Below are 27,836 nucleotides of genomic sequence, written 5' to 3'. Positions count from 1 at the left end.
TATAGCATTCAATTATATGAAGGTTAGAACTTTTGATATTGTTCCACAGATATTGAACACTGTGGCATATTTTTCTTTGATTCATCAGTTTGGATAATTTCTTTTAATAATTTTTAAGGATGTATAATAATCGTACATATTTATGGAGTACCTATAATATTTTGATATAAACATACAATGTGAGTACATATTTATGGAGTAACTATGATATTTTGATACAAGCATACAATGTGTAATGATCAAATCAGGGTAATTAGGATATCCATCACATCCAACATTTATCATTTCCTTGTATTAGAAACATTCCAATTTCACTCCTCTAGTTATTTTGAAATGTGCAGTAAACTATTGTTGACTACTAGCCCTATTATGTTACTGAACACTAGTTCTTATTCCATCTATCTAACTATATTTTTGGAACCATTAACCAATCCCTCTTTATCCTTCTCCTTCTCCTCCCTACTACGCATCCCAGACTCTGGTAATCACCATTCTACTCTCTGTCTCTATGAGATCAGTTTTTTATCTCTCATATGTGAGAACATGCAATGTTTATCTTTCTGTGCCTGGCTTATTTCACTTGACAAAGTTTTCTCCAGTTCCATCCATGTTGTTGCAAATGATAGATTTTCATTCTTTTTATGGCTGAAAATTATGTCATTGTGTATCTGTATCACTTTTTAAAATCCATTCATCCATTGATGGACACTTAGGTTGAATCCACATATTGGCTATTGTGAGTAGTGCTGCAATAACCATGAGGGTGCAGATATTTCTTTTATGTACGGATTTCCTTTCTTTTGGAGATATACCCAGCAGCAGAATTGCTACGTGATATGGTAGTTCTATTTTTAGCATTTTTGGACCCCCATACCCTCATACTGCTTTCCACAGTGCCTATGCTAATTTACATTACTATGTCTTCAACTTCACTGATTCATTCCTCTGTCTTGTCTAGTCTCCCTTAAGCCTGGCCAATGAATTCTTCCTTTCTCATGAATAATTCTTCCTTTCTCATGAAGTATCCTTCACTTCTTTTATTTCTCTTTGGGTCTGTTAAAATTTTTATTTTACAACCCTCTGATAAAATTCCACATCTTTTCATGACTGTTTTACCACCTCTTCCACTAGATCATTTTTTTTCACATTTATCACAGTTATTTTATGTCTCTATCTGATAATTCCAATTCTATCTTTGGATCTGCTTCTATGGATCACTCTCAAGAATATTCTGTTGATCTTGGGTCATACTTTCTTTTTCTTATGTCTTACAATGTTATTGAGTGCCAGACAGTTTCTGTAAAAGAGAAATTGAAATTTACAGAAATAATAGTCATCCCCAGAAAAGGGTACACCTCTTCTCTTATCAGGCTGCTAATTAGGAGACTGAGTGGATTAAGTCTATAGTTAAGCGGAGTCTGGGTTGTGCTGTTGCTTTAGCTAGATTCGGTTCTCCACTGCCTTCATATGTGTTGACGGCAGAACTTTCTCTTCAGCATGACTTGGAACTTGAGTCCCAGAAAGACTCCAGAATCTATTTATTGTTAGTCCAGTAACCAACTTTCTGGCCCAAGGGATAGCTCTTGCCGCTGTACAGATCAGCTGCTACGTTTCTGGGTTGCTTGAGAGTCCTCTCTGCTCTTTAGTTTCACTATGATTTTTTGTGCTTCAGGATATCTTTCTACTGATCCTCCCTTCCCCTAGCCTTCCAAAGAGCCACTGCAGTACAACTGGTGAAGGCCAAGAATGCATTGGAGGATTTCTCTCAAGGCTTTTTCCCTACCCTGGCCTTCAGCAGGCCTCTTTTAGATGGATGAGGTCCTGCTTGCCTTAGGGGGATCTCTTTCAGCTTGGTTCCCTTGGCTTTGCATTTGGTTGACAATTTAGTGAAGTCCCATGAGAGAGTTGGTTGGTGAGTGCTGAGATGTTCTCTGCCTGGGCTTCTTGGGGGTTCTCATACATCGCGCAACTCCAAACACATCCATTAAAAGTTCTTTAAAAATTTAACTGGTTTCTTTATGGTGACATCTTTCTTTCACCATTTCTCTGGGGAGCAAAGCAGTCATGAGTTTCTGCTCTCCTTGTCACTTTCCGAAATTTAGTTTATTTGGGTTTATTTGCATTCTCAGGTTTCAGGTAAATTTTTTAAACGTCTAATTTTGCAGATTATCTTATTTGTTGTGGTTATGAGGGTAGGAGTAATAATCTCTTAAAGCTTTCTATATCCTTACTAGAAGCAGAAGTCCTGCCTGAATTTCAAAGTCATAACCTTACAATATGGCATCTATTTTCCTGCTAGTCTGAGTTTGAATTGGAAAGGCCTTGGAAGGTTTTAAGCAAGAGTTTAGGCAATAACTGTGACTCATAAAACATTTCATACAACTCTGCAGTTGAACAGTGTGTATGAAAATGTATGAAATGTAAAGCATTTGAGGAATAATTATAGTCGAGGTAACAATAATAATTACTGTTATATTGTGTTATATGTCATTGCTCATATTGATTACTCCACAGTTCCCAGTAATTCATTTAAAAACTTATTGTATACATAGCCATTCCAGCCTGTAATTGTGTTCATTTCCTTTATTAAGACATCTTCCCACCCATACTTTGTAACCCAAGAGCCATAACTAAATTTACAATTTAAAATAAATCAGGCACAAAACAGTCACTGATCATTTTAATATTGAAGGTTTTAAAGGACACATTATGAAAAAATTAAAATGCAAAAAGCAGCACAAAGTTAAATTAAATTATTTATTATGGAAAGATTAGTCAATCTAGTTACTTCCCTACATTTTGCATGAATAAAATATTACAGAAAATTTCCTTTTGGCTGATCAGTATATAGATCAGAAACGCCCCAAAAGAAGATGTATTAGTAAAGTTAACTTATTCCTTATTAATGCTCTAGGCATTTCAACAACATGCGAAGTAAAATATCTACCTCAAGAATGACTTTAATAATAAGTTATTTCTTTGCTTCCTGTACACAATGGATAATTAGTTCAGGAAAAGATTCTCAGAGGGAGAAAAAATAGCCAACTGTGAAATTCACAAATATTTTCCTTGGATTGGGTACAAATGCTATTCAGGCTAATATCAGGGATGCATAAATTCTTTCTATCCTATTTACAATCCAGTCTTGATTAGTTAGGAGCTCATTTTCCAGTTTGTGAATTATCTAGGTCTTTAATTCTTCTCTTCTCTCTGGCTGATTACCTTTCCCATTTCTCTGCTCATTAGCACCTCCACCAAATAAAATGAAAATCCAGGTGAAAAGGAAAAGTAAATCATTCATAAATAATTCTAAATAATGTGATGCTTGGCTTTAAAAAACAATCTTTTTATTTTGAGTACATGTATATGCATAGTTTTATTTAAGACAGGACAGCTTCTTAGCAGAACAGTGGGGACTGTGTGGTCAGATGTTCTGTTATCAATTTGAAATTCTACGACTTACTATTTTAAAACTATCCTTAGGAAATTACATACCTTCATCCAGATATCAGTCTTATTATGCAATGAGGATGATATTCATATCTTTTTTGTGAAGTTGTGAGATCAATTCAGAGAAACACAAATCTGTATCCTACAAATGGCTATCCAAAATTAAGAAACTGTTATGATTTCAATTTGTAAAACTCCTTTCTTATTTTTTCTACTTTTCTTAAGAATCAGTTTGCTTTGGGGAAAAGGCTCATTGCCAATTTATATCTGTTTTAATTTTTTTCCTTCTTGGTCCATTTTAAAAATCATACCTTTTCTCTCTATCATGGTTATGAAATATGCTCTGGTAGAAAGGTTGAAAAGAATGGTAAAAATATGGTTACATCTTTACTGACAAATTTCATTCACGGATTCTTCCCTGTCTCCGATTAAAATGGATAACTATGAGTTACCTGTACTAGTATATATTCTTACCAAAATGGCCACCATTCTAATTTGTACTTTCATACATTTTGGTCATTAAAATAAAGATATATCACAGAGTAAAATTTTCAGTAAATTAAGGAGTTAGTTATACACATTTAACTGTTATATCAAAGTATATTTCATTTGTTTTATTTTAAGGATATCTGGTTTGCCTGTTGATTAAGCTAGCAGTCCAATGACTCCCATGAACAGTCTCCTTTTTATTGATTTACAATTAATTGGATCATATTTGTGGATCACAGATATAGCTTAAACTTAATTACCTAACCAAAAATAATGATTTAAAAAGAAAAACCGGTCATTAAAATACAGTATATAAACCCTTAAAACAATAATGTGATAAGTATTTGTTTTTTAAAAGCTATCTTAAAAAATAAAGATAATGCTTTCAAGTAAGTATCTTAGAAGACCTTAGGGGGACAATGTGAAATTAGTTCTTTGTGAAAAATAAATATCTAAAGAGTATTCCCTGTAGGGTACAATGTAAAAGAATAAAATACCTACTGGCAAAAAAGGAAGCTGGGGCAGAAAAAAAATTATACTGATCAATAAGCCGAAAAAAGAGTAAAATGAAATGAGTAGTTTGTAACAAAGCTACAACAATATACTTGTGGCATATTCTGCTAAATAAAAGCTTTATATTGCCTCCTACATTCAAACCTCTCATAAAACAGTCATGCATTTTTCTAACATTGCTTACAAATTAGCAGATTAAATGGACCCTTTGGGATTTAAAAAAAGTGCATTTTAAAGACTTAAGGAGATAAGCAGGAGGAAAATAAATGTTATAGGTTTCACATTATCCTTTCTTTCTCCTTCTTTCCCCAGCCCTTTAAGAGAAGATTGTCTTAGAGTTGAGTTCTCAACACTGATTGCTATGAAATAGTACCAAATTGATATTAAGTAAGATCACATTAGATTTGAGATATCAACACCAATTGTTACTGAGTATTACCAAATTGATACTAAGTAAGCAAGCCTACTGAACAAATCTCTTCAGCGCTTTGAATATGAATTTTATTTTCATTTTTTGACATGAACTGGGTATGTGACAAACATATACAATTTATAAATTGTTTCCATTGCCTCTCCCATGAGCTAGTTTATACCAAGAAAGAATCTACAGTCACTGCATCATTGCCATCCCTAGGGTCTCTTTCACATGGTTCAGTGTGTTAGATGCTGTACTTCCAATCTGGAAAGACAATATTCTCACCCAAAAGGCAGCCTGACAAATTACAAAATGAAGGGGAAAGAGTATGTTGCAGCCAGTAATGCTTGTATAATGACTCTTTTAAAAGGTTTGATGGATTTTCTCAAGATTCTTCTTTTACTGAGTGACATGTACCACCAGCATTTTAATCTTCAGCAGAGCCAAAGCTTAAAAATCCAACCAATATTTCTTTTATTTCTTAATACTTTATAAGGCCATTTTTAACTTCATGTTAATTCCCTTGACTCAGTATCAAAGTGAGGATGATCAAAATGCTGGAGGTTGTTAATTGACTGGTGTTTTAAGGAGTCGCGTAGGGATTGAAGAGCTAGGGCTAGGTAGCCAGGCTTTAGCCATTCAACCCAACTAAAAGTAATTCCCAAGACGCATTCCAGGAAAATGGCTATAATAATTTTAAGTTAAACTTATTTTTAAACAGATTTGTTGAAATATAATTCTATATATGCTATATACAGTATAAAAGAATAAATTATTATATAAAGTATACAATAATCATACATAGTTAAAAGTGTATTTTATAAATTTTGAAACATGTAATAATACTTTGAGACCATTATCACAATCAAGATAATGAACATATCTATTTTGCCAAAAAGTTTCCATGTGACTCTATATAGCCTGTTTCTCCCACCTGTAACCCCTCTGTCCATGAAGCAACCATTGATCTACTTTCTGTCACTGTAGATTAGTTCACATTTTCCAGAGTTTTATAATGACACAATAATGTATGTGCTTTTGTGTTTTTTTTTTTTTTACTCTGGCGTCCTTCACTCAAAATAATTATTTTGAGATTAATTCATTTTGTTGTATGTATAATAGTTCATTCTTTTTATTGCTAAGTAATATTTCACAGTATGAATATACTACAATTTATCTTTTCAGTTGTGATGAAAATATGAGTTGGTCTCAGGTTTTGTTGTGGTTGTTGTTACAAACAAAGCTTCTATGAACATTCCTGTATAAGTCTTTGTAAATATATGTTTTGTTTTTTCTTAGATATACATCTAAAAGTGAAATATCTGGGTCATATGATGGGTATATGTTTAACTTTCTAAAATAAACCCACCAAAGTCCTGTATCAGATATATGTTTTGCAACTATTTTCTGTCAGTCTGTGGTCTTATTTTCATATTTTTTTTACAATGAGTTTGAAGATGAGATTTTTTAGTTTGTATCAAATCACATATATCATTTTTTTTCCCTTTCAAAGGCAGGAATTTTGGTAGGTATCTGACAAATATTTATTTAACATAAGGTCAAAAGTTTTCTACTACGTTTTCTTCAAAAAGTTTTATAGTTTTAGGTTTCTCATTTAGGTCTATGAGTATTTTAACTTCTATATATCATGTGAGATCTGAATCAAGGCTTACTTTCTGGTTGTATAAGAATACCCAATTTTTCCAGCTTATTTGCTGAAAAGTCTATATTTTTTCCACTGAATTGCCATTTTGCATCTTGGTCAAAAATCAGTTGTTCATATAAATAATTTGTGGGTTGTTTGTAGGACTCTTTTCTGACACATTAATCCATTTGCCTATCTTTATGCCAACACCAGACTATCTGATTACTGTAAATTTAACATATCTTGTTATCAGAAAGTTTCAGACTTCCAACTTTGTTCTTTATAAGTTGTTTTGTAAGTCCTTTGTGCTTCCATATGAATGTCATGATCAGCTTGTCAAATTCCACAAAAAAAAATGTGAAGACTTGGCATCTTAACAATAGTGGCTCCTCTGATCTATGAATACAGTTATTTTTCTATTTATTTAGGTTGTCTTTAATTTCTCTCAGAAATGTATTGTTGTTTTCAGTGTTCTTCTCTTTCACATCTTTTGTCAGATTTATCCTTAAGTATTTCATGATTTGCTGATACTGTAAATGATATATTTATTTCAATTTCCAGTTGTTTATTGCTCACATATAAAAAAACAATTAATTTTTACAAGTTAATCTTTTATTCTGCAACCCTGCTGAACTCACTTATTACATAAAGTAGTATTTTGACAGGGCCAAATCTACGATAGGCAAGTTAGGTATTTATCTCTGGTGCAAAAATTAAGGGACCGGCAAACATTCCAGTAATGAAGATAAAGTGTTTTATTGTAATTTTTTTAAAAAATAAAATAATAAAAACAATAGCCTGTGGGCTGTCTGCCTGTTCCTGTAAATTAAGTAAAATTTTTGGTTGGTCGTTTCTTTGGTACGCTCCATGGATTTTCTATGTAGATAATCACATCATCTATGAATAAAGAGTTTTACTTCTTCCTCTGCAGTCTTTTAAGTTTTTCTTCTAATTGGACAGGGCAGAATCTCTAGCACAATGTGGAAAATAAATTGATGAAAGCAGATATCCTTACCTTGCTTTACTTAGGAGGAAGCCATACAGTCTTTCACTATTTAGTATGATATTATTTGTAGGCTTTGTTGTACATGTTCTTCATCACGTTAAGGGGTTTTCCTACCATTAGTTTGTTGAGATTTTTCCTGTTTTAACTAGAAATAGATTTTTAATTTCTTCAAATATATTTTTCTGTTGGGTTTATTAAAATCATATATTTTGTATGATTATCACTATTTAGTTTATAACATATGAACTATGTTACTTCCAAATATTAACCTTATCTGGAGTTCCTACAATGTATCTCATTTGGTCATGATGCATTTTTAAAATATATTGTTGATTTTGATTTGTCAACATTTGTGTAGAATTTTTGCATCTGTGTTCATGAGGTCCTCAGTTTTCTTTTCTTGTACTGTCTTTGCCTAGTTGTGGTATCAGGGTGTTGGCCCCATAGAATTTGTTGAGAAACATTCCCTCTATTTTACATTTCTGAAAGATTTGTATAGAACTGGCATTATTCTTTTCTGAACAGTTTAGCAAATCTACTTGTGAAGCAATCTGGGCCTGAAATTTTCTTTTCTCTAAAGTTATCTTTCTCTAATGTTACACCTCTTGAAAAAAACTTTTAAAGTTTGTATCTCTAAAGGATATTGTCCAGTTCCCTTAAGTTGATTAATTCACTTACATAATGTTGTTTGTTCATACATAATATGCTATTTTCCTTTTAATATCTGTAGAATCTGCAGTGATGTTATCTCTCTTGTTTTCTATGTTGGCAATCTGTGTTTCTTCTTTTTGTTTCCTGTTCAGTCTGGCTAAAGTTTTTATCAGTTTTTTTGGTCTTCTCAAGGAACCAACTTTATCTTTACTGATTTTCTCTATTATTTTTCTTTTTTCAATTTCACTGCTTTCCCACTCTGATCTTTATCATATCATTCATTTTGTTTACTTTGGGTTTGATCTGCTCTTTTTCTAGTTTTTCAGTGTAGAAGTGTAGGTCATTAACTTGAGAATTTCCTTCATTTTGATACATGCATTTGGTACTACACATTTCCCCATGAATAATGCTTTTATGGCACACCACAAATTTTGACATGCTGTATTTTAATTTTCATTCAATTTAAGGTACTTTCTAATTTCTTCATGATTTTTTCTTTGATCCAAGGATTATTTATAAGTCTACTTTCTAAATACTTGAGAATTTTTCAAATAAATTCCTGTTGTTGATTACTAACCTAATTCTACTGTGGTAAGAGTATGTACTTTGCATGACTTGAACTGGTTAAAAATTATTGAGACTTCTTTTATGGCCAAGAATATGGTCTATCATACTAAATATTTTCTATGTATTTGAAAAGACTGTATTCTATTGCCATTCAGTAGTATGTTTTATAAATGCCAATTAGATAATTTGGTTGATAGCATTTTTCAAATATTTGATAGCCTGACTATTGTCTTATTACTTCTTTTTTTTTTTTTTTAAACTAGAGAAGGAATCTCACTTTCATTGCCCAGGCTGATCTCAAACTCCCCGGCTCAGTGATCCTCCTATCTTGGCCTCCCAAAGTGTTGAGATTATAGGTGTGAGACACTGTGCCTGGCAGTTTTATTGCTTATTGACAGGAAGGTATGGAAATTCCCAACTCTAATTGTGGGTTTTTCCATTTTTTCTTACATTTCTATCAGTTTTGCTTCATATGCTCTGTTGTTAAATTCATAAATACTTAGGATTGTTTTCACCTCTGGAAGAAATGAGTTTTGTATCATTATAAAATAATCTTTTTTTGCCCCTGGAAGTATTCCTTGCTTTTATATCTACTTTGTCTGCTATTAAGATGGCATGTTTTATTTGATGAGAGTTAGCAGAGAATATACCTTTTCTGATTGCTTCTACTTTGTGTCTTTATATTTAAACCAATTTATTATAAGCAGCATACAATTGACCTTGCCTTCTAAAAATCCAATCTGAAAATCTTTGCCTTTAATTGGGGTGGCTAGACCATTTACATTTTTCATGAGATTATTGAATCGTTAGGTTTAACTCTATCATCTATATGCTATATGGTTTCTATTTGTCTCATCTTTTCTTTATTCCTCTTTCCTCTTCTGCTTTCTTTTGGATTAAGTACTTCTAATTATTCCATTATATATTTATTGTTGGCTTTTTGGCTATAACTCCTTGTGGCATTATTTTAGGGATTGTTTTAGAGTATCTTTAAGATATTCTTAGGGTGTCTTTGAATTATCACAGCCTACCTCCTGTGATTATATAAGGTGTTAGAGCCCTAGAGTGGTATACTTCTATCTCTTCCCTCACAACTTTTGTACTATTGTCATGTATTTTACATTTACGTATGCTATAACATTATACTATCTTATAATAATTTTTGCTTAAACAACCTATTTTCTTCTAAAGTGACTTAATAGGTAAACATCTTATATTTACCCATGTAGTTACAAATGCTGATGCTCTTTATTTCTTCGTATAAAACCACAGTTTGACCTGGTATCATATTCCATCTGCCTAAAACAGTTTAATGTTTTGTAGTGTAGACCTCCTTTTATTGTGCTTGAAAAATTATTTATTTCACTTATATTTTAAAAAGGTATGTGGCTGGATTTTGAAATCTAGGTTAATATTTGTCTTTTTCTTCTTTCTGTGCTTTAAAGATGTTGCTCCTCTGTCTTGTAGCTTAGATTGTTACTTACAATTAATCACACTAGTAACTGTCACAAGTGTTTTTCTCTGTACAGAACATGTCTTTATTCTCTGGCTGCTTTTAAGATTTTCTTATGTCACTGGTTTGATTGATCGGATTACACTATACTGCCTCGTATAGTTTTGTTAATGTTCCTCATGCTTGGAGTTGATGAAGTTTCTTGGGTTTTTTGTGAAGGGGTGTTTTGTGGGGTTTGTAGTTTTAGGCTAAACTGAAAATTTTGCACTATTATTTCTTGAATTTTTTTTCTATATTTCCTCAATTTCCTTTGGGAACTCTAATTACACATATATTAGGCCATTTACTGTCACCAGCTCCCTGATAGTATGCTTACTTCTCTCTTTCCCTTTTTTTCTCTCTCTTTGTGTGTGTGTGTGTGTGTGTGTGTGTGTGTGTGTGTGTGTGTGTCTGTGTGTTTCATTTTGGATAGCTTTTACTGCTGTATTTTGAAGGTTACTGATAATTTCTTAGGCAATGCCTAATGTGCTGTTCATAGCTTTCAGGGTACCTTTCATCTTATCCATTGTAGTTTTCATTTCTGGAAGTTTTATTTAGATCTTTTATCTATCTTTCATGTCTTCGCTTTTTGAACATAAGGAATATAGTTATAACAACAGCTTTATTGCACTTGTCTGCTAATTCTAACATCTTGTCAATTCCAGGATGGTTTGACTATATTAATTTACCTCCTATGATGGCTTATATTTTTCTACTTATTTACAAAAGAGGTGATTTTTTACTGAATGCTGGATATTATGAATCCTACCTTGTTTGGTACTAGGTATTTTTGTATTCTTATAAATATTCTTCAGCTTTGTTCTGGGTTGCAGGTAACTTACATGGAAACACGTTGATCCTTTCAGATCTCACCTTTAACATTTGCTGGGCATGACCAAAGCAGTGCTTAGCCTAGGGCTAATTATTCCCCAATACTTAATTAAGACTCTTATTTATATTCTATTCAATGCTTGTGGTCTTAGGGTTTTCCAGTCTGGCTGACAAGAACAGTCACTATTCCCAGATATATGTAAGAATCAAGGACTAGTCCATGTCATTCATCCTTGTTTCCAGTCTCTTTATTTACTCACATGCATGAGCTGATCTGTACTGTACTGCGTACTCAAGAGAACACCAGCAGGTCTCTGGAATTCTCTTTATGCAGCTGTCTGCTTTCTGTTACTTTATCTTGTGAATTCTAACCACTTGCTCTCTCTCCTCAACTCAGGGCTTGGGGCAAGAGCAGAGCTCAGGTCCTTTGTTTTCTGTCTCTCAGTGACCACTCTCCTTTACTGCCTGATGTTCCAGGTCTTAAAAGCTGTTGTTTCATGTATTTTCTAAGATTTCTGCTGTTGTTGTTTCCATTGAGAGGGTAAATCCAGTCCCCATTTCCATGCAGGATGCACTAAAGTTTTATTTTAAAGAATTACAAATGTCCTGTGTCAAGAAAATACTTGGCTACATGGAGCCATAAACTAATCACTGATCTGTGAGCCATATTATATATTTGATTCATTTTTTGCTACCCTTGTTTGTGGAATTAAATAATTTTAATTTTTCCTTTGCTTCTATGCTGATACAAAGAAAATACCTGTCACTCTTTAAGTATTTTAATGAGAAGCTGTGAGGTAAAATGAATGAATGGTATTAAAACAGGGAGTATAATAAATAAAACATTAGACAAGGAGTACAAAGACCTTACATGATATAGAACATATAATGAACTCAAATTGAAGGAATCACTAAAAAACATATTTAGCAAGTTAGTGTTTAATATTTAAATTGGTAATTATTTCTGAAATAATGTATTTTATATAAAAACCACTAGTTCACCAAATTTTTGAAAATCAACTGGGCAATATAAAAAAGGCTATAAACATGCTGTTACCTTTGACCTGCCAAATCTCCTTTTTACAACATATGAAAAAAAAACTATTATTTTAAAAGTAGGGATAAAAATCAAATACATAAATTTTCTATGCAATCTAATTTATGGCAGTGAATAATTACCGTGTGTCAAAATGTTATACAAAATCTCTCACAATGTTTACAACAACCTCCGAGGATCACACAGATGAGGAATTGAGGCTGAGAGTGTCATAAAAAGCAGATCAGAGGAGATGTTGAGATTCAAAGCTATTCTGACTCTAAGCCCTCTGCCTTTAGTTCCTAGACTACAACAACTCTAGACAAACAGGGTTTTGTTAGGATAAGTGGGCATGGATATTTTTACTCCTAACCACTCTTATATTTTAAATTTCTACTACTATTATGATTTATTCTCATTTATTTTTTTTTTTTTGTAAATTAGAAGAATATTTTTAAAGGTCCACAAAAGAATGTCACCAGATAACCTGAGTTAAAATTTGCCCTGAATTTTGGAAAAGAAAGGAGGATGGGATGTAAGTACATATCACTCTAGAATTCATGAATATCAGAAAATCATTGCTTAAGCTCTAGTGCAAAAAAAGTGAACTGTTTCCTGGGGATATACTAGTCTTCCCTTCAATAGCAGCTTCAGCAGTTTCTACTAATTTATTTAAAATAAATCAGCATGGGACTGTGTAGAAATCAACAGAAACAAGGACTTGACAAGCTCAAAAAATACCAGAGGGAGCAAAGGAGGAGTCCCTTCAGTACAGAGACTCTTAAATTTCTGTTTGTAAATATCCTCTTTGGAATACAAGGCAAAAGAACTAAGGTGATGTTTATGCTCTCGAAGTTCTTTGATAAAAAACAAAGGTAATTACCTTGTACTGGCCATTGCTGGCCTGACAACAGATATATTATAGTTTTACCTGTTACTACATTTTATTTTTTTAAACAAGTTGTGTGAGTAACAAAAATCCCCCTATTTCTAATAAGTGAAACTTAATTATAAAAACTTCAAAGAAATGGAAGCCTCCTTTTGCTGAGGCAGTCTTCATGGAGATGGTAAGAAGACTGTATAGGAGCTGTGAGCTAATGAACACCCATCAAAAAAGCAATAAGCATTCTCCTCACTTGTTGCACACCTACATTTGACTCAATTCCCTGACTTTCCCGTGTTAGAATACAGAATTTCAGATGAGGCCAGGTAACAGCTCAAATCAAAGTCTAAATTGAGTCCCACTCTATAGACAGCTACATCCTTGCAAAGCAGTAAGAGCTGCGTATAAAATGTCCTTAGCTGGGACTAAGAGTAAGACAATGATTGGCTGATAACATAACTTCTTTCTTTGCCAAATCATTTGTTTTCTTTTTTGAAAGTTTATATTTAAGAATGCTCACTTAAGAAGGTGGGAAAGAAAGGACTGGAATAACATATATTCTTAATTTCTCAGGCTACTTAGGGCCAAATGAAATACTTCTTCAAGGTATAACGGAAAGCCTTCCAGTCCTAGTGCTTTCACTCAGTACCTTTGTGACCCAAGACAGTTAGTGCAATATCTCTAAATGTCAGTTTCATCATCTGTTAAAATGGGAAAAAATTTCTGCTTCACAGATACATAAAGCCCTTATCACAGTGCCTGGAACATATAAAATGCTCTTAATATATTGTTCTGATATAGGAGTTTTAAAAATATTTAATAATATAGGTCAAGAGCCATAAATAATGCTGGCTGTGTATGCAGTAGAATCAATTGATGAACTTTATAAAAAATACATACACGTGTATATATATATACATACACACACACACACACACACACACACACACACACACATATATATACACACACAAATACATATATGCTCATTGTATCCACACAAGATTTCTGAAACGATTGAACAGATTAGGGCCTAACCATAAATATCTTTTTAATGCTTCTCAGGAGATCCCAATGTCCAAACAGAATAGAGAGCTAATGGATACAAGTTCTTAACCTGCGGTCCATAGACTCTTTATAGAATGCAGAAATTCATAAACTTGGGTGACAAAACATTTAGACGTTTATTTTTACCAGTCGTCTAAACTTTAGCATTTTTCAATCATGAATGTATAAATTAAAAAAAAAAAAAAGCCCCTCAGTCCCCAGGTGAGACAGAATGGACTTCTTGTGTCAATCAGACACCAAATTTAAAGGAGACCTCAGGCCATGCCAGGCAAAAGTAAAGTCAAGCACCTCTACACTTAAAGAATAAACTGTTCTCACTGCCACAAGGATTTTTTTTTCTCCAGCAGTTAAACAAGCACTGGCCTCAAGATAAGCAATATAAAAACAATTACAGCTCACTGATCACCAGACACTGACTGACTTCTCCTGTTCTGCAAGTCATGACTACAGGTATGATTGGACAAGAGATGGATTTTAGCAACTTTCTCCTGATAAGAGACTACAAACCATGGACTGGTTCTGGCCAGTTTTCAGAGGCTGTGCACTGAGTGCCTTCATGTCTCTGCTTCACCTTTTGATGTATAGAGCCCAACTGTAATACATTCCTATGTTAAGTCTCCACTGAAAAGTGAACACTGCATGTATATAATATGCATGTTTGTTCAGTACACATGCATTAAGACCCCTTCATAAATATTCACAGCTTCTCCTATAACCTAACATGTAACTTAGGTGTTAAGACCCCTTCATTAATATTCATCACTTCTCTAACCTTGTATGTATACTTAGCCAACCCCTTTACTATAAATTCCTGTCTCACCTTTTTTTCCTTGAAGGGTCTGTCTCTGGTTTTGGCCAGAGGCCTGCTTCCTAGCCCATAAAGCTCTCCTTTCTAAATATATAAAATATCTGATTTTTTTTTTTTTTTGAGGTGGAGTTTTGCTCTTGCTGCCCAGGCTGGAGTACAGTGATGTGATCTCGGCTCACTGCAACCTCTACCCCCCGGGTTCAAGCAATTCTCCTGCCTCAGCCTCCAGAGTAGCTGGGATTACAGGTGCCAACCACAACACCTGGCTAATTTTTTGTAATTTTAGTAGAGACGAGGTTTTGCCATGTTGGACAGGCTGGTCACAAACTCCTGACCTTAAGTGATCTGTCTGCCTTGGCCTCCCAAAGTGCTGGGATTATAGGCGTGAGTCACCGTGCCCAGCCAATTGTCTGATGTTTTTAAGATGATGAATACAATAAACCATAGCGGCACTATGGATATCTGTCACTTTGCACCAACAAAAATCACAGAAAATCACAGTAGAGTTGTAGTAATCGCAAGTACTTATACTCACCATGACATCAAAATTTTAGTAGCTATCAGACCCACCACTAGATTGTGTTACTTAGTGACTTAATTTAAAAAAGCATATATTACTATATCATATATTTTGAGTGAGATAGTGAGAATCCTTTTAACCTATAAATTTTGTTTTATGCATTCAAAAACATTCTGGAAAGAGGCACCTAACCTTCACCAGCGTGACTCAGGAGTCCATGGTACACATCAAATGTTAAGAACTCAATATTTAGAGGCTGACAGTAAAGCACCTTCAGGAGTGCTGATGTAGATCAACTTCTTTGGAGTCAGTTTGAACTTAATGTGCACAATGCTGATCTCTCAGTAATTAACTGATAAAGTGTTTTTTTACAGAAATGAGGTGTATTGTAATATATTTACATATCAATTGTTCTTCCTTTATTAATTTCTCTAACAAAGCCATCATTTCCTTTTCTATCTTCACTAGTTGATTCACTGCTGAAGCCCTACTTTTTGCTTCCAACTTTAGCTGCCGCAAATGATAAAAAAATTTCAGTCTTTGCTTCCTAATTCAGTGCGTTCAAAGTGCAGCATGTATTTTTTTGTTAAAACATTTTTTCCCAGGCCTGAAATATATGATTCATAAGGTTTCTGCATTGAGAATAAAAGGATTCACTTTAAATTCACTTCTGCAAGCCCTAGTTATTCTGTATATTTAATAACAAGCATTACAAAATCTCAACTTAGGAACAAAAAACTCTTAGTAATGAATTGTCACTACAATGATCAATGTGCCAAATTTAATTCACAGATAAATAAAAGGAAACCTTGAAAGCCAAGCAGAAGTCTAGTGTGAATGTAGGCTTTAGTATAACTGACAATTCAGATATGAACCCTTAAACAATATATTTCAGAGGTCTTGCTGCCTTTACATTCAAGAAATTCATTGCTGTCTCCTCTGGTTCATGGTCAACTGGTGCTCACCCTCTCTTGAAACAGAGATATCAGCTACTGATATTAGCTGACCTATATCCCCATCTAGCACAATTCTTTTTATCAGAAAAGTTAGCTTTTGCTTAGAAGCTGCCACAGTGGGTTGAATTGTCCAGTCCCTGTCATTAAAGGTGGCAGTCATGCACTCGAGAATGATGTGAAAAAACTCCAGTGAGAGTGATAATTAAACTTGGAAAATGAAGGGTCACCTTCTTTCATTCAGCTCATTGGGCAAACCCATCAGAATAATTCCAAAACAGTGGGGGACTGTCTACTCTCAGCATGGCAATATCTAGGTGCACACACATTATTTCTATGGGTTCAAATGGGAATGCCATTTTAATTGTATTTAAAATGTTATCTTTGACATGAGGAGTAAAAATATTAGAAATTAGTTTTAGGAATACAGAAAAGGAAAAATGTGTATAGTCTAAATAGGGAAAAGAATTAGAAACAAGAAAAGGATGCAGTGTTTTCTCAAGGAAAACCATTAAGAGAAGAAAATTATCCCCAGGGAAATTGAAAAGAACATTAACTATGTCTCTTCTTTCTACTTGAGTGTAGAATCACAAAGCAAGCATTTCATTCAGCTTTCTTGTCCACTTACTGTCATTTCTTGGTGGTCATTATTACAACAACTTGCTCCAACCCAAAAAAGAGAAAAAATATCATTTGAAGTTAAGACAATCAATTGATAGGAGTTATTTTCCAGGAAAATGATTTTTTTCAGACATATTAGCTTATATAGATACTACTGAAGCAGTATTTTAGAAATTATATTTCATACTGTTCTCATATTGCATTAAAATGTAATACTGGGCTAGGAACAGTGGCTTACACCTGTAATCTCAGCACTTTGGGAGGCTGAGGTAGGAGGATTGCTTGAGTCCAGGAGTTCAAGACCAGCCTAGGCAACATAGCAAGACTTCATCTCTACAAAAAAATTAAACAAGTAGCTGGGCATGGTGGCATGACGCCGTAGGCCCAGTTACTTGGGAGGCTGAGGCAGGAGGATCACTAGAGCCTAAAAGCTGGAGGCTGCAGTAAGCCATAATGGTGCCACTGCACTCTGGCCTGGGCTACAGAGTTAGGGGGGACCCCATCTCTAGTTTTTCAAAAAAAGTAATACTGAATATTTAAGGACAACATAGGCAAATGCACTGCACCGGAGAGTGCTGTTATCAGACAGAAGCATGGACGGTAAAAGCAAATTTCAAGTTCAAATTCTAGCTTCACCATATATTGGGTGTGTAATGATGGACATGGTACTTAATTTCTGCATGCCTCAGTTTCTTCATCAGCGAAATAGAAAAAATAATACTACCTATCTTACAAGGCTGTTCAAAAAAATCAAACGACTTTTAAATAAATAAAACTTTTATAACTGTGCCTAGCACAGAGTTAGTGCTGTATGAATGCTCATAACATATTATTGTCATTATTATTATGTTGCATGTTCAGTATCTGGCAAAGTATTTAATACTGTAGATCAAGTTTACAAACATATTATTTCTTTTTATAGTTGACCATTTTTTTTGTCCTTATCATTCTGAGAAAAGCTTCCCAAAAGATGTGGATCCTTTAAAAAACAAATAGCTCAGCATAATTCTTATATAGAGTTAATTATATAATGTGAAAATAGGGATACTTTTAAAATTAAGCTCAGAAAGGGAAAAATTCCTAATAATCAGAAACTATAGATTTTAGACATGTCTTGATAACTCCTCTCACAACTAAAAGACTGTCTTGTGGAAGATAAGTTATATTTGTTCTACATGCATATATTTTATTTCAAGTTAAGAGAGTTTTGAAATAATTAGAGCCGTCTATCACAGAAAAAACAAAAAAAAACAAAAAAAAAACAAAAACTTGATGGGCAAGGCAGTTGTGTGATTTCTATATTCCTGGGCAAGGCAGTTGTGTGATTTCCACATTCCTTTGTAAGAATTTGCAATTTATCAGTTCGTAGACAAACATCCACAAATTTCAATAGATTTAAAAATATTTATCATTAGCATTCTTAAGTGTTCTCTTTTGTCTTTGAGAGACATATATAGGTAAAAAAAAAAATTTCCATGACATAAACACATACCTTGCCTCAAACTTCAACCTCCATTCACTACCAGTTCATTGAAAGAATGAAAGGAAGAGAAATAAGTTGTGTGTGTTTGAAAGAGACAGAGAATTGAGGAGGACTGAGGGGAAAAGGGAGGAAGAAGACAGTAAGAGGGAGAGGGAGTAGGAAAAAAAAAGGAAATGGAAGAGGGAGGTGGGAAGGAGAGGAACAATAAATAAACAACACTAAGGATAACCTCACCAGACTATTAAAGCCTGATTTTACTGCAATATTTATGCATGGTTCTTTAAAGAAAAAAAAGATTTTATAAAAGATAGTTGGCTAATTTATTGTAAGAGTGTCAAAATTATTTGGTAAATTATTTCCCACTGAAAAAATATAAACTTCATAGGAAGATATGCTGCTTCTGCCTCAGGTTTATATTTAAAATGATTTACAGTCTGCAATTTCTTCCTAAGGTCATCACCTTCATAAATACTAGCCACATACAGTGAAAACCAACTCAATAAAATGAGTATTTCATTTCTCTTCCTTCTGCTTATGTAGATACTTCTTCCATCTTACATGGCACCCATTTATAACAAAGCCTTACATTGTGTGGATTTGTATGAGCTCTTGAGCTTTTCTTTCTTTTTTATCTTTCTATGCGTCAGCAAAGCAACTGGCAGATTCTTTAATAAAATATACACATTAATATTTATAAGCCTATGAATTGGATGTTTAAATAAACATTCACCAACTTATGCCAATTCTCTTGTTTTAGATGTTAAATCACACTTACGTTGTCTGGAAAGTCAGCCTTTAGTTCATTGACACTTTGACACCAATATGCAGCTGTTTTCTCACTGATGAGCTCAATATTCAGAAAGGAGCTTTGTCCAGGGCCATACATGGGGCCAGAGGTGGTCCCCCTGATGATTCTGGGTGAAACATTTGTCACAATGTCCTGATGAAAGAGTAAAGATACTGAGTCTCTTTTGGACAAAGAACCTATAATCTTATTATCTGCTCATTTCCATATGACAATATTTTCTGAAGTCGCTTCCCACATTTTTGCAGAGGAATTTTTAATATATGTAGAATTGAACATAAACTATTTGCAAATAAAAAGGTAAAATGAAGTATTTGTTAGTGTTAGCTAAATTACTTCTTGTAATTCTAGGTTTAGAATAGTGCAAAAATAAGTATATTTATATTCATTAACACTGATTTAGGACATACACATTTTAATTTGGTTGCAATTAAATAATAAAAACATAATAGGTCTGCAAAAATTTATCATTTGTCTGTTTAATCTAGGTATCTCCCATCATAGTTTAACTCCAATAAGAGTTAATGTTTGCCTAAAGTATATATTTTTTTCTAAAACAAAGTAATTCCAATGTAAATCAGCCAAAGAATACATATTAATATTACTGGCTCATCAACCATTAACTCATATTCTAACAAATTGGCTGGGACAAATTACCTATAGGATTATAACTATATATTCACATTCAATGAGAAGAAAGTCATTTTTTCCAAGACCGAAATGAATATATCAATATATATCAATAATTTCCTGATACCAATAAACAGTAAACAGTAAAATTAACTTGCTTGTTAAGTGTAATTAACAATCTACAACTGCTTCTAAAGCCGTATTAACAAAGAAGAATGACATCCTTCCATTACTTAAAACTAAAAAGAAACAAAGAAGAAAAATGTTTCTTTTGCCAACTTCCAATTAAAATTAATTTCGAGTAAAGGTCATTTAGTTAAGGATTTATCAGAATTAGTCATTTAAGTACCCCTCCTCACCATCTTGTCACTTTTAGTAAGATAACATGAACCCCCATTAGTATATAGCAATTAAGGTCAATTTACATATTTTAATTAAGAACCACCCCATATAAAACAATTAGCGTAATAGGCATACTAACTGGATTTCATAACATTTGGACGTTTTTCCAACTAGATAGACAGGAAACCTTAATTAGCATTAATTAGTGCTGATCTGCATATGTTTGATAAGGCATACCCTTGCCACAAAAGATTATTTATTCCTGAATCTGCCAAATGCTACAGTTGCAGAGGATAAAAGGACTTTTCTTCACATTGCATGTTAATTTCTGGTAATTTACATTCACTTTTACATTCGAATTAGTATATTATAAAATAAATGGTATAAATGTTACAATAAACCTCCTTAAATATGTACATTTTAACTTATAGGAATCATGCCAGTTAATTTTTTTACTAATTAAGCCATTCCATTTCTATTGTAATTGCGTGCAACATCACCAGCCTTGCTTTGATTTGCTATTGTGAAACCATGTTTCACAATCTTAATGGGTAAAATGACAAATTAGAGTTACCACAGGAAGCTCAAGCCTAGTGGGTCAATTTCCATCTTGGCAAATGCTTAAATGTATGTTCTGCATCCCTACAGGTGGCTCTGTGAAGCTCACTCAGTGGGTCCTCTGGTGTTTTCATGGTCTGAGAAGACAATTCTTGAAATGTTTCACTCAAATGAGGCTGGTTTTCTTCTATGTTCCGATTTTCAACAGACATACTCTTTAAGCCTTGAGATCCTCCTTTCCTCTGCTTTACTCTCTACTCTAAATGTTCTTCACCTAAATAAGTCCAGCCTAGGCCACAAGTTGTTCTCTACACGGGATCTCTTGGACAAGGAGGAGTGAAGTCTGTATTTAGTTTGCCAAGTCAAGTGCCTTGGTACTGTATAGGTGGGTAAATAATGAGGCCTCTGGTTTTGATGACAGATCAGGTTCTTCAGGCCTAGTCAACAAAACAGACTTATGTTAGCAGCATCCCTACTCCTGCCTGTTCTCCAGATCTTCACTTAGATTTCAGTTCCTTTGAGAAATCTTTCTTTTCTCTCCAGCTCCACTGAGTCTTAGTAACATGCTCTGATTCATGCCACTATAACAATATATATACCTTTCCCAATTGGCATTCTTACTACCATTTATTGTGATTGTCTGTATTCCTGACTGTACCTTCCACTACAGCGTAAGACTTGTAAGGAAAGAAACTATATCTTGTTTACTATCATACACGCAGCTTCCAGCCTGGCCTTTATGGTGCTTAAGCATTGTTTCTTAAATGAGTCTAGACTAAAACCATAGGCACTAGAATGAGTCTTGTCCTGAAGTACGGGAACCAAAGGCATTTATTGCTGGCCACCTTCTGCTGTTGAACAGAGCAGGGGGTTTGGGCTATGAAATAGTTTGGATGTGTACCCCACCCAAATCTCATGTTGAAATGTAATCCTCAGTGTTGGAGGTGGGGCCTGGTGGAGGTGACTGATTGCATCATGGGGAGAATTTCTTATACATCATCCTCTCGGTACTGTCCTCATGATAGTGAGTTCTTATGAGATTTGGCCCTTTAAAACTGTGTAGCACCTCTCCCCTCTTTCTCTTGCTCCTGCTTTGTCATATGATGTGACTGCTCTCCCTCTACCTTCTGCCTTGATTGGAAGCTTCCTAAGACCTCCACAATAGCAGATGCTGCTTTGCTTCCTGTAGAGCCTGTGCAGAACCATGAGCCAATTAAACTTATTTTCTTTAAAAATTTCTGAGTCTCAGGTATGTCTTTATAGCAAAAACAGGCTTTTATTCAAAGTTCAGGATTTATTACTATGCTTAGATCTTTTCCTGCTAGTCCATTTATCTAGAATTGGGGTTCTTACTTGCTTCTTCTGATCCATCAGGGATCCCTTTGTCTACAACTCAGTACACCCCTTACCATGGCTAGATCCCTGAACCAAGTGTTGTGATACAAATCACCCACTGCTATAAGCCTTCTCAAGGCAGCATACTGTGAAGACTCCTTTACAGAAAGCATGCTTGAACGTCATCACACTGCAGCTTCTAAGACCTTTCTGATTGCTGGTTCTTAACTGCCGGGTATGGCTGATCTCTAGGATTTAAATAGAATGGCCCCATTCAGATGCAGTCCAACTCCCAGGCTTTTTTGGTTCATGTGGATGTGAATACCTAAACTGGTCCATGATCACCTAGGCTATTTCCTAGCTAAGGAGCCTGTCCAACTACAGTTGTCTTTTATGTTTCTCCTGTAGGCTAAGAACACATCTTAACGGTATACATGGAAATTTTTAAAATATCATAGAATATAAAAGACACAGAATGGAAATTTCACCTATAACTAATAAAGGCAAACCTCATGGTTCACAAATTCCAAGCTATGTGCTATTTACAGTAACCCTACTAATAACCATGAGACCAGCATCTCACATTACCCAAAAGGATCAATAAGCTGACAATATTTAATTGGAGAACTGTCAAGGAAATGCTTCTTTCTTAAGCATTTCCCCAGCTCAGTGATACCTCAAAAGCTACAATTCTATCTTTAAGAATTTTTTTCTTTGTATTACGAGTGTATTATGAGTTAAGTTTCTGACTAATGTTGGAGCTGTTTTATTTTTCTCTTCTACGATGTGTTAAATGTAAATATATCAATGATCTCCTTAATCAAGATAATGAATATAAAGTACAAACCAAATCAAAGGGAAATTTATCTACTTCATGATAGAGAATTGCTTACTGCTTTGTGTTGATTTTTAATAGAGAATGTTTATTTAAAAACATCAATTTTATCATTCCTTAATTCAAGCAAAGATAAAAAGCCCTTTATAACTTCTCAAATTACAGATGCCTACGGTTGTAGACCTTGTTAACTGTCTGTAAGTCATTTGTTAACATCATAGAAATTCAACATTTTCCAAATTCAGCTACAGTGGCAAAATTCCAATATGTTCATCCAGTAGTAAGTCAGTAATATAAATATTATTCTAGGTTTTCTTTCCCAAATTCAGTCATGTTTGCTATTGTTTTGCCAAAAACTTTCTCCACTGACTTGAGACTTCTTAGAATTTTTAAATTAAGTGAAAGATGAATGAAAACATGGATATAACCAATTATCCTTGGTTACATAACTAGAGTTAGAGTTTAATAATTGGACAATAACTTACTAAAGCTTTTGACCTGGGAAGACTAGAAGTTGAGCATGATTTCATAAGAGAATACTTTGCTTTAATATTTAATAGCTAAGTCTTATTAGCATTGCTTAAGGGAGTTAATATAACAAAATAAACATATTCAAGAATAGTTAGAGTATATAAGAGTTCATTCACTATAATAAAAAAGATAAACTGCCATAGCTCTAATCTTCAGTGCATTAACTATATTCAGATTTTTAAAAACAGATGTTTATAGAAAAGGAAGTGTTAGGTACTATCTCTGCTTTATGTGATATTATAACTACCATTATAACATCAAGTATTAGTGACCTTTTAACATTTGAAGTGATGGTAATGATTTTTCTCTATCAGAAAAGAGATTTAAATGGTAAACCAACTGATCATATTTGTTTAGGTTCATTTACTTGACCTCTCTTATTCTAAAAACTTATGATGTTTCCATGGTTACTACTGAATTAAATCAGTCACAATGGCTACAATGAACAGAAAAAGAAAACTTTGCAGAAATGTCTGGGTAAGAGACTAGAAAAAGAATGGGGTCAAACAAAGTTGGAAGAAAATAAGAAATAGAATTTGCAGAGTGAATCATAACTACACAATGGATGAATTTTATAAACATGTTGTCGAATGAAAAGGGAAGTTCTAGAAAAATATGTGGAATATGACACACAACACAAGCAATATATTGTTTAGTGAAACATACTAATATGACAGAACTATAAATATAAGTAAGATAATAACAAAAAATAATTCAACATAGATGTTATCTCTTGGAGTAGGTAGATGCTGGAGGAGAATTTGGGAATGGTAGAGCAAGGAGGCCTTTCTGAAAGTACTAGTGATATATAATTATGAAGATGCTTTGCTCTTAAACTGCAGAAGTGTGGCCGAATGAGAAATCTGTTCAATGAGCTATGTGGTAGTACAGCGTATACTGCTATGAGCTATTGAGAAAGTTTTATCAGTTTACCTGAAAACCTGTAACTGATATCTAAGAAACATTTGTTTTGTTTAACTTCCAAGATTTTGCTGTAAATATTTTGTCAAAAATAGTTTAATTATTTGGTTTTATAAAGTAGGAGTTCAAAAATTAAATGTACCTCATGACAAATTATCTCCTAAAATATATCACTTTCCTGATAAAATCCTACTGAGATAAGTACAATTTATGCATTATTCCATAAAAGGGGAAAGTCACTCTGCAAACAAGTGCAACAACAAATATCTTGTTACAGAGTAGGATTCCATCATTATAACTAACATACTGCTACCCTGGGAATAGCTAAAAATGTAATAGAAGTTCAAGAGTGGCCCAGTTTCTAGAGCAATTGGGCTACTATGAAAGAACTCGCTAAAATTTTATTTTCTTCATGAGCTAAGTATATTAATATTTGATTCCTCCCCCAAATAAACTTTATAATGGTCAGAATAATCTCTACTTGGTTTTCTTGGATGGGTAGAGTGGGCAAGATGAATATTTGTTCTCAATAAATCATTTTTTCTCTTGTAGTATCTTATATAAAGACAGTGCTCAATTTGCCCTTTTGTCATCAGGAACTTCAGACCTATCTACATGGAAAACACAATAAGCAAAATCACACTATTATCCTAGACATAAAAGATAAATTATCAGAGAAGTTGTAGCATTCACACTGCAGAAAAAAATAGTATTTTAGATATGTGTAGCACAAATCTATCACATATATCACTGTTTTGAAATTACTGCAACCTACGCATCGTGGTTGCATATCTAGTAAGCATTAGAGATGAGACTAGAACTCAGGTATACTTATGTGATATGTATAATAATGATGTCAGTGACCTCTTAACATTTGATATACATAATAGTAATTAGAACTGATTTCAGTTGCAAGAAAAAACAAATCAACTTGAATAAGTTAACTTTTTAAAAAGTGGGATGTGTTTCCTTTATCTTAGGGAGAATGAGTATTTCACAAAACACACATGCAAAAATGCAACTATACCTCAGCTAGGAAAGATTCTGTTTCTCCTCTGTGTTTCTGTTGGCTTATCTCCTCATTTTTCTCTCTCTCTACAGAGGCCTTCCTCTGTCTCAGTTCATATAATAGAATACAGCGACTATAGCTCTCTGACAGGTCCCAAGTTTACAACTCATAGCAAAAGACACTCTTCCAAACTTGTAATCTCTTAGGCCAGATTTTAACCCCTGGTGACAGAGGCCCTAATGGGCTTAAGCTGCATTAGTTAGTTATCCCTTGTTTAATGAACTATGTCTGGCAGGATAAAATTAATTAGGATTCACACAGATGCTCAGGAAAACAATGAGGGGGTAATTGAGAGCTGGACAACTAGTAACAAAGGAATCTGCAACGTCAGGACGAGTAGATTTAAATTCACCTTAGAAACTTCAGAAGAAAATATACAGACACTGATAAATTATTATTAGGAAAATGGTGGTAATACGGGCAAAATAATTATCATTTAGTGAAATAAAAACTCTCCATAGTCTTGAATCAAACAGGATAATCCATTTCCTATTCCTGTGGCCCAAAATCTTGCAAGATCAAAATTCTAGAACCCTTTGACGTTCTCCAATGTTTTAGACTACATTGGGAATCTCCCATTATCATGTGTTAGTGTGTTGAAGGCTGTCAATGCAAAATGGCATGGTGTGTACTTAATCTCAGCCTTGGCCTAGGCTGAACTGACTGAATGGATAGATATTCTATGTAGGAAGGGAAGACAGTGGAAGAAATAGGAAAGGAAGAACAAAGAAGAGTACATTGTTCTAGAATGAATAAGGAAAAATGTACGCCCTGATTAGGCTTAAAAGAGGGGCGTAATGAATGAAAACTGACTAGACTGAATGTCTTCCATATGTCAGGGAAGGAGTTTTACTCACATATTCTCTGGTGCTAACTCGACACCAAATGTTCCTTACCTCTTGGATCGTGTGTAACATATATAAAGGATGTGGTATCTTATACAGCAGAAATATGGAGATTAATTTTCTGAATTTTATTTATGTCTGACTGATAAAAATACTGGCTCACATAATCATGTAGCCTTTTGTTTTTCATCTTGCCCTTTTCCAAGGAGCTTATAGTTTTGGAAAACAGAAACTAAAAGTGGTTTGTTTTGTGTTTTGACCTTCTCATCTGCCGATCCGGATAACCATCACTCTATCACAGAGAAGATGTAGGATATTAAATGAAGCAATATAGCACATGACTGGCATGTGGTATTTGATAAATAAATGTTTATTCATTCATCAACTCAATTAGCTTCAGAAACAGTCAAAACAAAGTTATGAAAGTTCAGATGACTGGCTTTAACTAGTTCATGACTAAAGCTGGGAAATAAACTGGAAATGAGGATGGGAGGATTACATAGAGTTGGGTCGGACTGCAGAGTCTTGAATGACTGTTTTAAGGAGTTCAAACTTTTTCTGCAGGCTTTGAGAATCCATTGTGTTCTGTCTCCTATTCAAGTTATTAATACCAATAGCTCACAGCAGCTGTGCATTCACAGAGATAAGTTTTACAAGAAACAGATGAAGGGCTTTTTTAGTGTTGGTATCAGATGGATTAGAACGTGATTAATCAACAGACAGACTGATTAAATTATTGGGTTCACTGTTCAGATAAGAGGTTTTGGATACACTCTGCCAAACTGTAATTAACTTAGAAATTTCTGCTGGCCTGCTTATAAGATGATCACATGATACACTTTGAAGAAATCTTTTAAGGCCCAGAGTAGCAGCTGTGAAGGTATAAGCATGAGTCAGTTTTAATAATTAATAATTATCTTTAAGTATTAAAGGAGAATTTTCTTTGGAAATGATAAATATTTTAAAAAATCTTTACTTTTAAGAAATCTTGTGTAAATCTCTTGCTCTATTCTACAGGTGAGTACAAATGAACTGACTACTATCTAAAGGATTGTCTAAAAGAGTCAGAGAGGAGTTTTCCATTTCTACAACATAGTTAAGATATTTAGAGAAATCCCTTGCAATATAACATATATAAACCTACTAGACAGGATATATTTTTTAAAAAGATGCATAGCAGTACTGGTATCAAAATAAGGAAATTTCTGAGAGATCAGAAATAAGCACACAGCAGAGATTCACAAGGGCAAACTAGCTATAGGCTGGTGTTTACCCTCAAGGTTTCTGCCCATCCTTGGTGGCCTAGAAACTGAAACACAAACACCTGGGACAGCAGACAATGTCTGGGACTGAGCATGTTGTTCGGCAGAGTAGAAATCTCCACATAAATATTGTACGAAGAAAAAGTGACACTCTCACTAGAAAATAACTAGAAAGCAATGGTGGGGCATGTGTCAATTTTAGCCTTAGCAATCAATGACATAAATAAGTCTCTTCTAAGAATTTAAAGCTGTGTGAGGCAAAAAATTTAAAC

The 27,836-nt window shown here is 33.9% G+C and overlaps 1 protein-coding gene across 2 annotated transcripts in view; it reads right to left on the bottom strand.

Moving 5' to 3' along the window:
- Positions 1-27,836, bottom strand: part of DPYD (dihydropyrimidine dehydrogenase) — a 758,429-nt gene that overhangs the window by 330,913 nt on the left and 399,680 nt on the right. For both annotated transcript variants that reach the window (XM_017503801.2, XM_017503800.2), the window contains exon 12: positions 19,207-19,371. In XM_017503801.2, the coding sequence (XP_017359290.1) occupies positions 19,207-19,371 (165 nt within the window). The remainder of the gene's footprint in view (positions 1-19,206; positions 19,372-27,836) is intronic.

The sequence above is a fragment of the Cebus imitator genome, unplaced genomic scaffold (genome assembly GCF_001604975.1).
Source record: "Cebus imitator isolate Cc_AM_T3 unplaced genomic scaffold, Cebus_imitator-1.0 Scaffold315, whole genome shotgun sequence".
Classification (NCBI taxonomy): domain Eukaryota; kingdom Metazoa; phylum Chordata; class Mammalia; order Primates; family Cebidae; genus Cebus; species Cebus imitator.
The sequence above is the reverse complement of the archived record's forward strand: the minus strand, read 5'-3'. Positions and strand labels throughout refer to the sequence as shown.